This window comes from Micrasema longulum, unplaced genomic scaffold (genome assembly GCF_059751315.1).
Source record: "Micrasema longulum isolate JH-2025_06_02 unplaced genomic scaffold, ASM5975131v1 h1tg000954l, whole genome shotgun sequence".
In the NCBI taxonomy this organism is placed as follows: domain Eukaryota; kingdom Metazoa; phylum Arthropoda; class Insecta; order Trichoptera; family Brachycentridae; genus Micrasema; species Micrasema longulum.
In genome coordinates this window covers 181,310-199,515 of record NW_028278145.1, presented here as the reverse complement: position 1 = coordinate 199,515, position 18,206 = coordinate 181,310, and the positions used below count along the sequence as shown (strand labels likewise).

The 18,206-nt window shown below is 34.1% G+C and overlaps 1 protein-coding gene across 7 annotated transcripts in view; it reads right to left on the bottom strand.

The window, feature by feature from the left end:
• The window catches only part of spen (spen family transcriptional repressor split ends), a 175,897-nt gene that overhangs the window by 24,113 nt on the left and 133,578 nt on the right, over positions 1-18,206 (bottom strand). Inside the window, exons 3-10 of one of the 7 annotated variants that reach the window (XM_088232160.1) lie at positions 6,702-6,875; positions 5,772-5,994; positions 2,746-2,910; positions 2,150-2,641; positions 1,906-2,046; positions 1,729-1,826; positions 769-885; positions 37-259 (exon numbers count right to left, since the gene is read on the bottom strand). In XM_088232160.1, coding sequence (XP_088088286.1) covers positions 37-259; positions 769-885; positions 1,729-1,826; positions 1,906-2,046; positions 2,150-2,641; positions 2,746-2,910; positions 5,772-5,994; positions 6,702-6,875 — 1,633 coding nt within the window. The remainder of the gene's footprint in view (positions 1-36; positions 260-768; positions 886-1,728; positions 1,827-1,905; positions 2,047-2,149; positions 2,642-2,745; positions 2,911-5,771; positions 5,995-6,701; positions 6,876-18,206) is intronic. The other 6 variants (XM_088232161.1, XM_088232162.1, XM_088232163.1 and 3 more) reach the window with 6 other exon arrangements.

Here is an 18,206-nt window from a genome sequence, read left to right as displayed (position 1 = left end):
TAAAATTTCAGATATTTAAATCAACAAATAACGTACCTTAAATTTCTTTTTAGGACTGACAAGTTCATCTCCACTGCTAGGGCATTCCTCTAGTTGTTCGAGGAGGTGGACTCTCTCCTTCTGCAAATGGCGCATGTTGGGGTGCGGAGGAGGCACGGCCCCCGACACGACCACCACACTTTGCAGCGCCGGAGCTCCGGAACCGGCCTCGTAATTTCCTCCCGCTTCAGACCCCGACCCGCCGCTGAAGTCCTCGTACCTGGCCACGCCCCAAATTAAAGTGAGTGTTTTATTTAGAGAAAACATGAACTACTTACCTTTCAAATACGTATTTTTACATTCTATTTAGTAGGTATTAGAAAACAAACATAAGAAATGCAAAATGTCTCGCTTCTTAAATGTAATGTATTAAAAATAAAACATACAATGATAACACTTAAAAGCGGGCAGATGATTGTGCATGAAGCGAGATAGAATGAAAATACACAACACTGAGATTAACTCACACCTTACACATTATTAGTTAACATCGACTAAGGCCCTAAATTTGACTGACTTTCACTAGTGACACATTAACCTTATATAATTATAAATACTCATGTTCTACCAAGATCTCTCGGGAAGAAGAAATAGTCTTCAATGGATACCATCTAATTAAGCGCTAGTACGACGAACCATAAACAATTCAAGTAATTCAATAATAATTGCTGGAAGGAAATAGACTCCCGCGCTGTCTGGTAGATAATCTACATAATGCATCTAACATACCTGAACCGTCTATCCGTAAATTCCGAGTTGTTGTCAAAGTGTTCGGTGGCATTCTGGAATCTGGAAGTCCTCCCGCTGCGAGGGTACGCCGCTGTGGGTCTGCGAACCCCCTCAAACCTGCCACAACACAACACACCTTGCACATTACACGCTACCTACTACTCCGCACATACTAAACCACTCATACATACACACAAATACAGAAGAAATTTGCCACACTTCGCTTCACTTCTTGTCCTGCTCCCCAACCTCAATATGTTTGTATGCTCAAACTCCGATGATGGTTTGGAGACTAAATTCTATTAATTTCTTACTCCATATATAGTTCAAGTACCGAGACTTGACATTCAAAATGCAATGAAAGTGATGATTACGAAGTTTGTCAAATTTCAACCGCGATTACCCTGATGTAAATTAGTTTTAGTATCCGCAGAAACCTTTACCGATTCCGATAATTGAATGACTTATTATGGAGAAGTTATAAACTACAACTGCCTGTCTGCGCCTTCTCGGAATACTATGTGACGAAGAAGTCCGATGAGAGGAGATTAATCCACAATTAGGGTTTATATACAGATTGTGTTATTCATCAAAGCTCCAAAAGCATGCGCCGCAATATGCTCGATGATAGGGTAATGTAAATATACAATGAAGGAGATGAAAATGAGAACATATTTGGACATGGCATAACAGAAATACATAATACGAGTATACTCCACAAACAGGAATCGACAATTAAGCGCTTGCACTATCAGATAAAGGGTATTTATGAACACTCAACTCAAGAGGAAGAGAGAAAGCGATAGATTTGTGTGCTCCATGGCTATAGTTAGATCATATAAATGTTAGAACAATTTATTTGTATTTGGGGAATGAGAACATTGACTGTTGATTCACAACCACGATGCCAATATTGCACAATCAATGAATGCAAGGTGGGAACGGGACGAGAATACAAACCTGCTGTACCTATTGTTGGTGCTCTCGAATCCTCGGAGGGCGATATCGGAGAAGCCACTCCCGGTACACTGCTTCTCTACTTGCTCGTAAAATGCTTCCTAAAATCGTATGTTACATATTAGTAACGAGGAATTTATTCAAAAGTGCATAACTTATCAGCGAATGGAACTGTCCTACCTGACATTCCCGGGACGCAAAGTCCACCTGCAACTTGCGACCGCGGATGCTCAATCCTCGCAGATCCTTGACAGCTTGTTGAGCTGCGGCTACTTGTTCGAATGCAACCAGTGCGTGGCTAGACGCTTTACTCACGGTAACCTGTGAATGATGAAGCGAATTAATAAAATATTCTTACTACATTCAATACTCCAATAAGTAAGTAAATGAATATTAGAATTTGAGTAAATCCAAATGCACTTACCTGCACAACAGGTCCTATGCTTTCGCAGTGAGTGAAAACTTGCTTCTCGGTACTCTCGTTAACTCCGTCTATCCACACACAGTTGGTAGCCATGGATTTCCCAAACCCCAGCTTCACGCGACTGCCGCCCACATGTTCGCCGTCCATAGCTCGAATAGCATCCACCACTGAAGAGATGTTGGCGTATTGACAAAATGCGTAACCCGCTGCGCCTCCACTTTGCTTCTTTATATCGATTTCTATAATTTTTCCGAAATGTTTAAACTTTTCTTTTAGCAAATTGGAAGTTACATCCTTTTCTAGGTTTCCGATGAAGAGTGTTCTAGTAGCTTTAGGGTGAAACTCGTCGAGGTCAGTCTCGTAAGGTCGGGACTCATTATCCTCTACGTCCATTCCTTGGTGTGGGCCTACGGATATTTTACAGCCAAAAAATAACTTGTCCTGAGATACCTCCAGAGCTTTTTCCACGTCAGACGGTTTCTTAAAACACACCTAAAATTAAAAGAATTATTTTTAAAAAATATGTAAGATACAACTAAGGTTTACAAACTGGAAAAAGGAAGCACCAGAAAAAGATGAATGTTTATGAATCTCACCACAGCATATCTATCTTGATTGACACCGACCACCTTGACACAGGAAACCTTGCCGTGCTTCTTGTACTCGTGGAATAGGCCATCCTTGAGGGAGGAGTCGGAGGAGCGCTGAGGAAGGTTCCGCACACAGATGGCCAAGGGCCGGCTGCCACTCCCGCCCGACCACTGGGGAAACAAAATGATCCTTTATATTAACAGACAAAATTTACTTTACTGAAGCTAATCATAAAAATAATTCGGTTGCGTTTGTAAATTTGGGTAAGATCTATAGATGGAAAATAAGAATCGTTAGAAGAGAAACAAATAAAAATAAATTGTTTAGTTGTTACCAAAGATCAAATACAAAATGAAAAAATATAACCTAATAAGAATATTAAGGACTACAGAGTGTCAAAAATAATACAAAAAGGAGTCAGGAAAAATAAAAAGACAACCAAACTACAGAATATATAAATGATTAGACATGGCTAACCTTTCAACATGCAATCAAATTTAATATGCGTATCTTTTGTTTCCACCAGTGGTCTAAGGCAGGATCGTTCTAGAAGCGTAATTATATAAAAAATACATCCAGCCTGAAACAATTTACCTGATATTCTTCTGGTGACCAAAGCTGGAGGAGACACCAGTGTATTGAATCCATAACATTACTTTTTTATAGTCATTTACCTTCGATCCTGACTCTCGGGAAATCACTATTGAATCATAAAAAGTTCTTATAAACTTTAACTAACCAGAAGAAAAATATTAATATGAACTCATGGAGCATGAGACCTATAAAACTGGCTAACTCCCTACAAACCCTGTACCCTCGGAACTCTCAATACAGATTTCCCAAAGAAGAAAAATTATCCAATCCATATTCATTAAGAGCACTGTAAATTATGTATGATGTTAAAATCCCCCGCTAACAGAAAAACTGTAATTTCGTTTATCAACGTCAGCATTCCCTTATCCGAACGAAATGGCCCATAGGGCACTGCATTGGTGCATCAATTGTAGAATTTCTTGATCATGTTTCGATTAGTTTTACATTTCAGGTGAAAAGGCAGAGACTTTGAAATATTGAAATGTTTAAACATCATATTTTTTTATAGATATTTCATGTCAATTAGGTTGGAAATATAATCACTGACCGCTAGACCAAGAAGCTGACAAAATTCTACAGATTTTGTTTTTACCGAGATGATTTAATAGTAAACATTAATGTTTTATTTTACTGACAATATGCCGACCATCCAAATTCCACAAAAATTCCAATTATATTATGTATTCAATTTTATGAGAAAAAAAACTTTGATAATTGCAAAACATCATCAAAAAATATATAATGATGAAAAACTTCCACATAATAGATACATAATTTATATATATTATGGCTTAGCTAATTAAAAAAATCTTAAATGACCTATCAATAAAGCAAACATTTGGCCTAGTGGTAGCTACCAACATAAACATCATTGATAAAATATAAAAATTCAGGAACAAATCAAGAATATTAGATTTTAGATGACCATTAAAATATAATATATCTGTCTCTGTGCGGATGAAGACTACGGTTCTGTGTGCGAAATATGGAAAACCAGAATCCTGAACAAATGTTTTTGACTCGATGGCTACTCTCAGGAAATAACTTAAAAGGAAATCAAGTGGAGCTTGGTTTGGCAGTGCAGAGATTGGGGGGTTCGCCTATCATGCTAGAGGTCCCGCATTCGGTTCCTGGCAAGGTTATATGAATTATTGGTAGTGTGATTGCAAAAGCATAAATTTTTTACTTTTTCCAAAATATTTTTGCAAAAAACATGCTAAAATTTTATGCTCTTCCGTATGAAAAAAGAATCTCTCTAGAACTTCTCTCAAAATGAAAACATGGTGTTCATGTGTTCTTTTCACACTTTAAGCCATGTAACAGAAGGAACTATTTGCTTGTCCTGCGCAGTTTAGAAAATCACCAGATAAACCCTTTTGCAATCCGACTGCCGATTTGTGTGATAGGTGATTTTACATTTCAATATTTCATTGTTTCTGGACTGGCACCTGAAGAGTAAGAATAATCACCTCACCTTCATATAACAGATGATCAAGATACGCATACTACATTTGATGTACTAATGCAGTGCATCGCCGATTTCCGATATTGACAAATTGCAAATATTGCAGTCGACAGATGCCTTTAGCAGTGCATCTTTGATGGTGCCTTCATTCCATCGCTTACCACCTTAAGCGGATTTGCGGTCTAACTTCTCTTCTTACAAACGTATTCCCGTATGTTCTCCCTGGATTATGGTACTAGATTTTTATAAATTGTCTTTTATAGGAGCTAGGACCTTCCAAAAACCCTAATTTTATCCGCTGTTTCGGACGCACGGTAAACAAATACGCTAACTATTTTTGAAAAAAAACTAGAGACAGGATTTTTTTTTTAATAAACTTTTTTTTAAATCGGAATACGAGACCTCAATTTGGTAGATTTCAGTTAGAAATAATCAGTCCGACATGCAGTTTTGTTTTTCGTACAGTATTCGGGAGGCATCTGAGAGGGACAGAAAAACTGTATTCAAATACCTCTTCATTCAACTGCTCGGCCGCAGCACATCCTCTTGAGCTTAACATTCACATTTGAGGCGCCGAGAGACATAGGAACTTAAGCGACATTTGATGTCAATTTAATCCGAGTATGTAATTAGATAAAAAAAAAACTTAAGTTTTAAGGCACTAACTCAACCGTCAATATTAAAGCTGGAAACTAAATCTTTAAAAAAAAATCTGTATTGCTAAATTAAAGTTTCACAAAAAAATTATGCTAGAGAAACATAGCCCCCAAATTCGTTTGAGTGTCAGCTCACATAATCTATTAATTTCTATTTCTATTTCATTTATGTTAAGAAAACTCTGGCTCCAAGCGCCCCATTTGTGTTGTTCTCGCTATCTCTAAAATTTGTAGATGTGACTAAAGTGATCATGAAACTGGACGATCGCCGTTTTGCCACTGATCACACTCCGTAAGCAGAGGGAATATATTGTACCTGGTGCTTGCGGCGGTGGTCGGGGCTGGAGGCCCGCTCGCTGGAGGAGGAGGGGGAGCGGGGCGCGGAGCTGGAGCTGGCGGAGCGACTGCTGCTGGCGGAGGCTGCCGAGGACGAGCCGGAGCGCGCGCGCCCCCTGCGCGCCCCTGTGTACCCGGCGCCGCCCCCCACGCCAGCGCCCTCGGGGGGCGATGAGTAGTTGTACCACCGCCGTTGCGAATCCCTAAAAACACGATGTTTTCAATATCCGAATTTTTTTTTACTCTGTTTTATTTGTATTGTTTTTTTTATTGATTTACATATGTTATGTTCCGTTTTGTTGATATATTCAACTAATTATGTACACATTTTTATTTATTTATTTTATTTTAAGAAAACAACAGCATTACAGATTTTTTTACATCTATTTTATAAAACTGAAAATACATGCGTATATCTGTTTATTTTTTGTCCGTTACAGCATCTCCTTCGATACGGAAGTCGTAGCGACGTGAGATTTTTCAAGTCATTTTAGATGCAATTTCTAGGTCTATGGTGCTTCCATTCTCAGACTACCTCGCTAAAGAATCAATCTTTTAAACGGTAAGTCACAGAGGAAAAATAAAATTTTCAGACAAACTGTGCTGTTACTGCTGTTATCAAGTAAAATATAATTTTTCTATGGTAAGACTACAGAAATTTAGAATCGAAATGTAAATTGCGATTTTTAGATAAGCCACGCTGTTTTTAAGCAAAAAAAAATACTAAAGACGTCTTCGGTGTAAAATCGAAATTTTCAACAGTAAGCCGTAGCAAGGTGAAATTTAGAATCAGATTTTAAAATGGATAACTCGGTTAAATTCCCATTGTAATACGGGCCCTGAAATCTAATGACTCCCACGGGCAAATTAATGAATGAGATGTTATTAGTCATTATGAGGCAAAGAATACCTATCCGGGATGGAGTTGGTGTAGGAAGCGGGCCCGTTCCTGTAGAGCCTGTCCCTAGGGCGAGCCCTCTCGGGCGCCGGAGCCACGTAAGCCGCCGCCCCAGTCGGACCCCCGACGCCCGCAACCCCCGCGGGGCCCCCGCCTGTCCTGCTGCAGCGTTCCTCGGCCACGCCCCTGGAAAAAAACAACAACATACCATCAGTATTTTATATTTGACTTCCCATAGGAATACATAATAATATAGCACCACCCAAGGATGTCATAGCTAAAAAAAAACTGAGTTACGTACAACATTTAATAGAATTTGGAATGCCAATCTGCCATAGTCAAAAAGTTCATTAAAACCGCGTACGATAGCACATAATGGTACCCTAACATGATATTTATTTATAGTCTTAGAGACATAATATAACATATTTATTAAGCGTCAAAATTAACAACTTAAGATATTTTTTAATAATTAATAGATGTTATTGAATATATATTACAATATATTTATATTGCGTACATTGTTTTATACTGATTTGTGATTAAAACTAGCAAATGTCAAAATCATCTACGTAATTCAACGTATTTTTAGCTGTGTCACTTTAAAGGAGGGGGTGCGATATATTTCTACATTTATTATTTTCAGTTCACAAACAGTAAAAGATATCACAATATATATACGCTTCATAAAATAAAAAATAATAACACTTAACATATTTCACCAATAATGAAAAAACAAAAATTATAAATGTTAAATAGACCAAAATTAATTTTAAAATAGATTTAATTTGTGAAATTTAATTTAAATATTGATAATTTAAACAGTCTCGTAATAAAAATAAGTTTTTTTTTTATCTACAACAATAGGACATTCGCGGGTGTATTGCATAATGCCAATTTCTTCCAACCAACCAATAAAATTAAATGTGTTATTTATATAACTTTAGTTTCAAAACGTATTCGAGAGAAAGGAAAATAATTAAACAAAATGGATGCAAAAATCGAAATAGCAATAGTTGTATGTATACAAGAGATGAAAATAATGATACGAATTTACTAATCGAATGATTAGTAATTTAAAGAATTAAATAATCGAATGAATAATTCATTTATATACCATAGATATATAAATGAATAGTTCATTTATATACCACAGATATGGATGATAGAGATGGGTGTTTCAGTTATTGTAGCCTGTGAGTTGGGGCTGGGAGTCGTGGTCAGTTAAAAAATTGGCACAGACTTCAAAGTAGTTCGGATGAAAGTTAGTAACTTAAATGGTGATTTTCGATTAATGACAAATTAATTATTGCAAACAGAGTAACAGGAATTATTTGAAAAATAGCCACAGATGTAGAATACAATAGGCATAAAATTGTGCTCACTTTGTACATTTTAGTCTTTAATTAACCCGGAAAAGGGCAATGTGTTGCCGAAGCTAGTTGGTTAATATTTAGAAAATAAATTGGAGCATAAAAGAGAAAGCCATTTTTTATGTTAATCCATTAATTCTGCATAAAACGAACAGCAAATAGACGACACAAACTGCACAATACTTTGATTAATAATTATCCACAGTGCTTCAAACATCAAAACTAGCCACATAGAGATGGAGCCACAATATCCTAATCATGATAATTAAACTCTTTTCTTTACTTTTTTTGTCAAAAAAAATTCGGATTAAGAATTATTATAAGAATTATTTTATTCCCAGAATGATTTTTTTTAAAAACATTTCGTGGAATTTAATTGTAATATACCTGATTTATAAAATTACAATATTCGGAGGCACACAGTCCTAACATAATTTTTATGTTACACTTTTTCAGGGGCATACAGTCCTATGTCCTCTAAGTATTTAAATTGGAAAATTAGCTAACTCTTAGTCATAGTAATCCATACATATAATTTTAAGGTATATAAATATTTTTTAATAATATTTTTATATTATAAAAAAAAGAAATTAAATTCGGTCATGGAGGTCGTTTTTTGCTTCTCCTGAAAAGACAACAGAGCATAGGATTCTATACCCCCGACGCACAGATATTTTTTTTTCCGCATGATAAAACTGTTAACTTATCAACGTAGTTAGATATTGATTTTTATGTACTCTTATAACTTATAGATAAGTTATATCTAGGATACAAAAACAGATGCGTAGTTAGGGAAAGGTGGGTGGGTATTAAACGTGTGCGCCGATAAAAAATGATAATTTTGTGAAATCTGGCATACCTTTATTTATTCTACTACAAAAAACTAACAATTTTATTTGTAATATACCTGCTATCTACAAAAAAAATAAGTTAACAAGAAACATTACATGGTGATACGGCATAAAATATAGCTAGCTTTACTATCAATATTTTTATTATTTTCATAAATACGAGTACATGTCACAATAAAGTAAATCGATGAAGCGAAATTTGAGATGCATATTCTTAGTCTTCAAACGGTTGAAAAAGTTAAAATAAAATGGCAATTCATAAAGTAAACCCAAAAGCAGCTGCCATCTTCATTGCGCCGATATACATTACGAATGCGCGCCAGATTAGATCAGAACGATTGAATCGATTGAACATACGAGTACATAGTATTTAAATTACTCGATTGTTAGCAAATCTATGCACAAGCAGCTTACTGATTCATAAATAGTAACATTTTTTTATCTATTAAAAAAATGTAAAAGAACCTTGAGGAGGACATTTTTAAAATCGAAATTAAATTACCAATAATAAAAAAAAAACTAAATAAATCATACATCGTAAAAGTCGTATTGTTACTACATATATTAACCGACTGATATTTTTATTTGTTGTAAATAATTAACGTACATTGTTCTTGGAATTACATTTCAAAAACACAAACAGACACATTCAGATAATCGATGACAAAGTAGCATAATGTGATAACGTGTCTCGTTGGTAATATTGTTTCCTTTATTTGATGCGCTCACTTCCGAGGAAGAAATGCAGAAAAAGAATGGATGCATTTTTATAAATTTATTGCATTTATAATTTTGAAAGATTCGAACTTGGAATGAAAACGAAATCATAAAAAATAAATCAATTTTTTTGTCTTACGGGGGAACTGCTGTGCGTCGGCGTGGTCGAAATCATCGGCGGTGAAGAGCATCGTGGCTCGGCGCACCCGTCTACTGGGTACTTACTTATCTTCTGAAGAGCAAGATCGAAAGATCACAGTATTTGCTCTTCAAATTTCAAGAGTAAAATAACTTAAGTGAGATGCCCAACCACTGAATTTTATTCCGGAATGAAGTCGTATTTGCAAAACTATACTTGCTTTACTGTCACAGACTTTGCATGTTTTGCAAGTCATCATTTACAGTCACAATCTTCGTTTATAAAAAATGTTCAGTTTAAATTCCGTAAAAGAACAAATAACTAAACTAACATTGACACAACTAAACATACGTAATTAACTTCTTAAATATTTTAATTTTTACTAATAATTAGTTTCTATATTTATACGTGCAAAAGTATTTTTTAAATGAGTATCGAAGCACGAATATTATGTACAGTCCATTCAAATCTTAAATACCTTTAATTTACGAGTGCGTAGCAATAAGTTTTCATATAAACATAAAATAACACAAACGGAATTTGTATGTTTACTTAGTCATCGGTAGAAACTAACACATAAACATAGGGTTATTAAACATTCGAACGCACTGTAGATAAAATATTTTGGTCTTATTGGGAAATCTAACACAACTTACTGTAAAGCGATAATATTTATTTCGAATAAGTTATGAGTTTATAAGTTTACCAAGCATTCAAATAGTGTGTTGGAAATAGAAATATATACTTATTAGTTCAGATTTGGGGTAGTGTTGCTGACTCTGAATCAATAGATATAATTCTCATTTTATCTCGAGTTTTATTTTTTAGCAGAAACTTAAGTTTTTAGTATCTGGCTTAGAATTTCAAAAAACGCAAAAAAGCGCATACGTTTGGTTTTATAAGCATGCTGCAAAAACATAAAAAAATTATTACTTGGCAAATTTATAATTACGCACAATATGTTTATATATTGTTTTGAACCAAATGGAAAAAAAAACACATTATTATGAATTATTTATACACAGTGACTCACAGCGATATTCGTACAAGCGCGCATTCGGATTTTTGTATTGAATATCGGCGAAATTATTACATATATTTTCATTCTCAATTTTGATTTTACATCCTAAACTATTCTGGAAATGATTTCAAGCAATAAATGTAAACAAACTCTTCACTAAAAAATACAAAACACTCACCAATACAAAATTTCACCTCGCACTGGTATTCGTACAGATAGCACTATCCAACTAATACTTCAGGATCAAAATGGAGGATCAAAATAAAAATAATAATTTCGCAGATATTCAACACAAAAATTTTAATGCGCGTTTGTACGAATATCACCGTGAGCCACTTTATAATGCAGATAGGTTATATACATTCATAGATTAAACACGCGTACTTTCAAAGCATATAGGAATACCGATTTAGGTCACCTTTAAGCTATATATTATTACGTATTCTGATGTATACACAGTATCCTGTTACATGGGTATATGCAGATTCCATATTTTATAAATAAATAGATCCCTAACTGGGACACGTTGGTTATCGGTGTTATCACTTGCGTAATACAGCGAGTAGTATATTATGGTATCTAGGCCGGTCTCTCAGTTAAGTATTCATATATTATCTACTAGAAGCAGTAATCAAACTCACATAAAAATCAATCGTCTTCCATACGGTAATACTGCATCGCGGTATACTGAGAACTTCGATACAAAATATTACAACTGTGACGTTATATCCCTTTCAGACCCGGCTAACACGAGCGTGCGGGTCGACAAAAAAAATTAAATCTCGAAAATGCTTTAAAATTTTCGCCAAATGCCAGCTGATATTTACTGTGCGGGTCCACAGCAATACTCTAAAGGCATTAGATTCAAAAATATATAGCTAGGGGCGTCAGTGTCAGCTGTCAAAATGTCACGACGCGTCGAACTCTGTCACGTAAGTATTATATAAAAAATATAAACATTAATTATTTAAGTAACTTGCGATGTTATTAGAGTAGTTTACATATGCGTTTAAGTGGTTTATTTGTTTTTTTGTTTTAATGCAATGAGGGACTTCAGCCCTACGGGAAATCGGATACAAAAAATGTTTCCTTGCGCGGGGTAAAAATTAGAGCATTAAATTGTACTGCAAAGTTTCTTGAAAATATACGGAAAAAATATTTTAATAAAAACGCACTACTTTGAATGACGTCACTGGTTCATATTAATGAACCTGTGATCTGAGAGCTATGGAAGATTTCCGGTCTGCTTGTCGTTTCTGGACCAATGGGAAGAACTGAATGAGAATAAGCGGAAATGAACCTCTGACGTTACACGCTGAGTTATTTCAGAAATACAAAACTTTAAAAAATCGTAGCGCGGATAATACAATATATAAAAATTGAAAAAAAAATTTTTTGTTTAAGTTTAATGGTCTATTAAAAAATTAAAAACCACTGGACTTCCTCATTGTGGCAGTTATTTACGATAGCATTTACACCAGCACGAGCGTGCGGGCTGGGACGTACCTCTGACAGTACAACATTTATAGAGTAATGACATATTTCGATGTTTTCTACGTGTATTTGTAGTTTTTTTTATTAATTCCGAATAACTAATTATTTCAATGCTTTACATAAATTTATTTATAAACCATTCTTAAAAATATTTTTATTTTTATTAGATGCTGTCAAGGAAATAGCACCAGATGAGGAAGGATTCGACGATTTTGTTCTGAATGCCATTGGAGACGGAAACATTTCAGAGGTGAACTGTTCAAGTGAAGAAAATGAGGACGATGAACTTGTGGAAAATATCTTTAATCTATTAGCGGATAGGACGAAATAGGTATTTCACAATTCTTCCTCTCCTGAAAAGATTGACTACTGTTGGCATTCACGAAACTGGCACCATCATGATTAACCGCCTAAGAGGTATAAAACTAAAAGCTGACAAGCTTATTTTTTATTTTTTTTTATTTATTAAGGAAAAACAACAGTTGTTATATAAAAATACAAAATATAAAAAATAGTACATACATCCAGTTAAACTTTTTCACAAATATAATGAGAGAACATGTTACACAGTAAAGAGAAAAATAATATATTATATAAGACATGAGAAAAAAAAGAGCTCTTAAGAAGGTTAAGGGATGAGGAAATAGAGTGGAGGAGAGGGATTTTCATAATATAGTTGACCAATTAAAATTTTTTTGATATTATAATAAAATAAACATAATTAAAGGAACATAAACTTATTACACACTGACAAATGTTCTATTTTACAGTGCTTCAAAAAGTTTTTTTTTGAAGTCGCAAAATTTTGTATTAAAAATATCTAAATGGGGACAAAGTAAATTAAATTTGGAGCAGCTACGATAAAAAAACGAGTTTTTAACATAATTTTTTTTTGGGCAACAAACTATTAAAAAAATGAACTTGTGTTAAATTTAAAGGACAATTGATTGAAACACGCTCCAAGAGATATGGACTATCGATAAAATTGTTCAAAATTTTGAAGAGGAAAGACAGATCAGAAATGCTTCTACGTTTAAGAGTCTTCATACGAGTCAAAATACGTAAGAGATTTACGATCCAGAAGTTTAAGGAATCTATTCTGTATTTTATCTAGTTGTGATATATAAATTGTACATCGAGGATTCAGGATTATGCAACAGGGAGGTTTCCAGCAACATGTTTGTGACGATATTGTTTGCATCAAATGGCGAGACACGAAATCCGTTGTAATGGCCTCGAACTGTACTGGAGTTAAACCTGTTTCAACAGTCAAGAGGTGGCACAAGCCATCCAAGGCACATGTAAACTTACAGGCTCTACAAGTGATAAAAACAAACTAATGAAGGGTGTGAATATATGTGACCAAAAATTGAGTATTATCGTACTTGTATAAAAACAAAAAAAATAAACGCTGAAGACCATCGTACACTTTTTAGACCTAGTTCTGGTAAATTTCTGGATGTTGTACTGTCAAGACGCTCAAAGTAAGAAAATAAAAAAATCTTTGGATTTATTGGCTTTCTGTTTGGAAGTTGGAGAAGCCTTAACGAAAACCCCAGAACGAAAGCGCGGGGCTCATGAGATGAGTGAAGATAATGAGAATGATGAAAATATCGCATTTTATCATCATAAAATGTATACACCTGTTAATCTGCCTATTCCAGATCTAAGGTATGATAACTATGATCACTTGGCAGTGTTTGACGATGAAATAACTTACCCAAGAATTTGTCGTTTGGAAAACTGTAAAAACAGAGCAAAAATAAAGTGAGAAAAGTGCAAAACATATCTTTGCCTTTTACGTAATAAGCATTGCTTTAAAATGTTTCACACAATAAACAAATCATTTTTACTTTTTATTCTATATTTTATAATAAAAATTTTGATATCCATATTGAGCCCATCAAATACTTGAAGATGGACATGTCAAAAGTAGGAATAAGGAATAATCGGCGTGCGTACATGAGAAGATGTATGAATGTAGAGGAAGCGAGGTTCGTATGCAAAGATAGAGTGATATGGCGATCTATTCTCTCTGCCAACCCCTACGGGGAAACGGCGTGATAGTTTGTTTGTTTGTTCATTTATTTTTCACTTAACAGTTGGTTTTATTTTTATTATTTTTTAGACTTTAAGATATGTGCGATTACTTTTTTGTACGAACGTAGTCCTGACCAGCACGATCGTGAGGGTGGTCTGTTTTGCGAATGGATTCTAAATCCAGTCGATGTCCTATAACTCCTGCGGAAAATATTCTTTCAAGGATTTTTTGAGGTTCAATAAATGTCCATTTATGGTTTTCTCACGAAACCCCTGTGACCTTACCAAGGAACCCCAGGGATCCGCGGTACACTGTTTAGGAACCGCTGCTCTAGGCAGTCATCATTTTTAAAAAATTATATTTTTAACCTAACCAATGCAATGGCACAAAAAATCCAATACACAATTCTTTGCAGGAGAGATTTTCTAGATAAGGAGTATTTTTTTCTCGATACAAAAACACACAAATATTACATGTTATAAAATAATAATAATATCAAATACTTTCCGATGTTTATTGCGATTAAATGATGTTGCCTATAAATAAACCAAAAATATACTATTCGTTTTTATTCCGCTTTTATTTATCGTCATTGAAAAAGAGTACCGACAATAAATAAACAAGATACTAAATAATTATGTAAAACAAATCAATTTCTACAATCTATATATATATATATAAATGAATGCACGAAAGTTTGTCCTTTATAGACTCAATAACTACTGGACCAATTTACATGCTATTTTTTGCAAAATAATCTAATTTACATGAATTAGGTTTGTAAATAATAATATCTTAAATATGTTCATCAGAAAAAAGTAAGGAGCGAATATGTGTTTTTTATCGAACTTCCAGGGTTGCATTCGACTAAAATGCATATTCCTAAAAATTCGTAGAATGTTGTTTTTTGCATTTTAAAAAAAGTTTGTATTTTAATGTTTACAAACATAAATAATTTTTAATGGATACTGAATTGATTAATTTCCTTACAATTTCTACATATTGACATATTTTTAATGGATTTTTAGTCATGCTTAAATAATTTAAACCGACATTTGACACATTTTTGAAAAACGGATTCTTACACAAAATGATGAGAATATCGCATTGTTGGTAAGTAGCGCAGAGTTTGACATTATCAAAAAGAATTCTTAATTTGAAAATGAATTATTTTATGTTTTGAAATTCAACTATAAACAAGTATCTAGGTACCTACATATCAATTAAAAGTATTTTTCCTTTAATCTAGACAGTTTTTGCACGCTTTCACGACACAGTCATTTTTCTTTTGTTATTATTTATTTACTGACGGACTTATACAGTCCATTTCAACAATGGTACCCATATTTTTTCATACTAAATACAGGTACAAGTGAAATAAAATACAACTAAATAAAATTAAAGCTAGGACAAAAAAAAATACTACCAAAGCCCGGCTGGCGGTTAAAGAATGACTAAATTCGCGTTGAGTATGAGTTGAGTATCATAATTTTAAAATGCTCAGGGTAAAACGCGGTATGACTTTTCTTCATTAACACGTATTCTCATATTTTCTCCATGGGTTATGGCACTAGACTAGTAATTTTTGCATGATTTTTATTTGAGTACGACGAGGCCTCTTAGCCAATCAAATGAGGAGATAAAACGAAAAACTAACCCTTATACGAATATATAAATAGCTCAATAAAGTAAAAAAAAAATAACGTGTGTCCTTATTTACGAAAAAAACTTTTGCTGAACCGGCTAATAGCAGGCAAGCCAACGTTCGGGCAGAACAACGTCTGTCGGATCCGCTAGTACATAATAATAAACGCGCTACACGAGATCAAAAGTGTTGAAAAAAAAACATTTGGCATTATACTTTAACACAAATGTATTCACATGATGTAAACAAATTTGCTAATGAATGTAATGTTTTGAAAACAATTTGTAATTCGCAAACTATTTTCACTAATGTACGTTTACACAAATTAGACATTTGAATTTATTATTACGTGTAGATGCTTTCATTAATTAAGAAAAGAAAAGACGTTGATGTATAAAAATAACAGGTGTAAATGTAAAATATATTATATTCTAGGATTCAGTCAGTAAAACAGAATCCACCCAACCCACGAAGTTTGAGTTATTTCGTTTTATCAACAAGCATGTGTTCCGTTAGCCTTGTAACAAGTTTAACCAAGATACTCTTATACCTCCCGCGGGACTTTCGGATAATACATCATACGTGTCTGGAATATAAAATCTACAAAAATAGATGCGAGGGCGCTTGTTTACACTTAACACGTCAGAACTCAGAACCTCGCGCATAGGACGCCTTATTCTGATGATAATTTACTCAATCCTCAGACTAAATAATTCGATTCAAGTTATTTATTGACAATTCTTAAAGGAACTCCTTTGTAATGAACTTATATTAAAATATAGTACACCTCCTCTGTTTACAGAGTCTTGAACATTTATTATAATAATACGTATAAAGGGCTATTAAATAATATGACAGGTAAATTGACCAACTACTTTTTTGAATTTTACGGGACGTCCTGTTTTTCAGCCACACAAGATCATGCACGGTAAAATAGACGCGATGTTTCTAATATGTTTATCGTAAATCTCGTAATTTTAGATCATAAACATGTAATGAATGAGTATAAAGTAATGATATGCGTATGAATTATTTAGCCTTATAATTTCTTTGTCCTTGCTTTGTCATTACTAAATGTATTTTTGTACGGTTTGTAAAGTTTTTATTTGTACACATTTTCATTCAAGTAATTCATTTATTTATTTGTTCTTTTACAATTAATGTATTACATCTTTTACATTAAAGATTTTAACTAAAATAACTGGGGTGTCCCGTGCCGAGGGAGATATTTTATATAGTTTTAAAACATGCCACTTTAAAAAAAAATGTTTTAATATAAGAAGTAAATATTTTAAAATAAACATTTCAACAGAGCTTATAACCTGTCAATGGCTGGTTTAAATGGCCACTTTACACACTGTGTAACATTTACCATTCTTCATATTTGAACATCTATATTCCTTTAATTATTTCATCTGTTGATCTTGTGAAGCATAGACTTCTATATTACCTGATCTTAAATGTTCTTCATCTCTGTTGTAACATGTTAATATAAACAGCTAACCAGGGAGTTGAATCCAGTCCTTGTCTACAAAAATTTGGACAAACTCAAAATATTGTTGATAAATCCACCTGGTCCATGAAGAAGAATAGAAATTAAAAAAATAACATTTTCAGGCGTTGCCTGGTATGTGGGTGAAATAAATCAATTAGATGAATCTCACCCGCATAAATAAGGGTTTCAGCTCTTTAACTTTACAAACATCAACAGATGGCGGCCTCCGTGGTGTAGTGGTCAAGACGCTTGATTCACGCACGGAAGGTTCCGGGTTCGATTCCCGGTGAGAACACAAAAATTAAAATGTGATTTTTCTCAAGCCTGGGTGCTCCGTGATGTAATTCACCACTGTAATTAGGCCTCCTGGCCTGTTGTGGTGCAAAAAAAAAAAAAAAAAAAGATGAAAGCCTGCCCGTCTATCTCGGTGGCGATGTCTTGGTATAATTTTTCGTCCTACAAATTGCTGTTACACGTGAACAATGGTCGATTCCTGGGACAAAACAATATTGTATTGTCTACGTGTAAGCGACCTTTAAGGTTGGGGGAAGAAACTAATCGATATTTCACATTGAACTATACAAAAATGAACAGAATTCAGAATAGGGCTTTGAGTGAATGTTTTGGATCAGGGCCAACTACTAACAATAGTATGTACTCTCGCCCATCGCCCTTCTGTGGGCGTTCAGAGTTCCCCAACGTCCAACATCGTGTGATCGTGTCGCCTAAATATAAAACTCC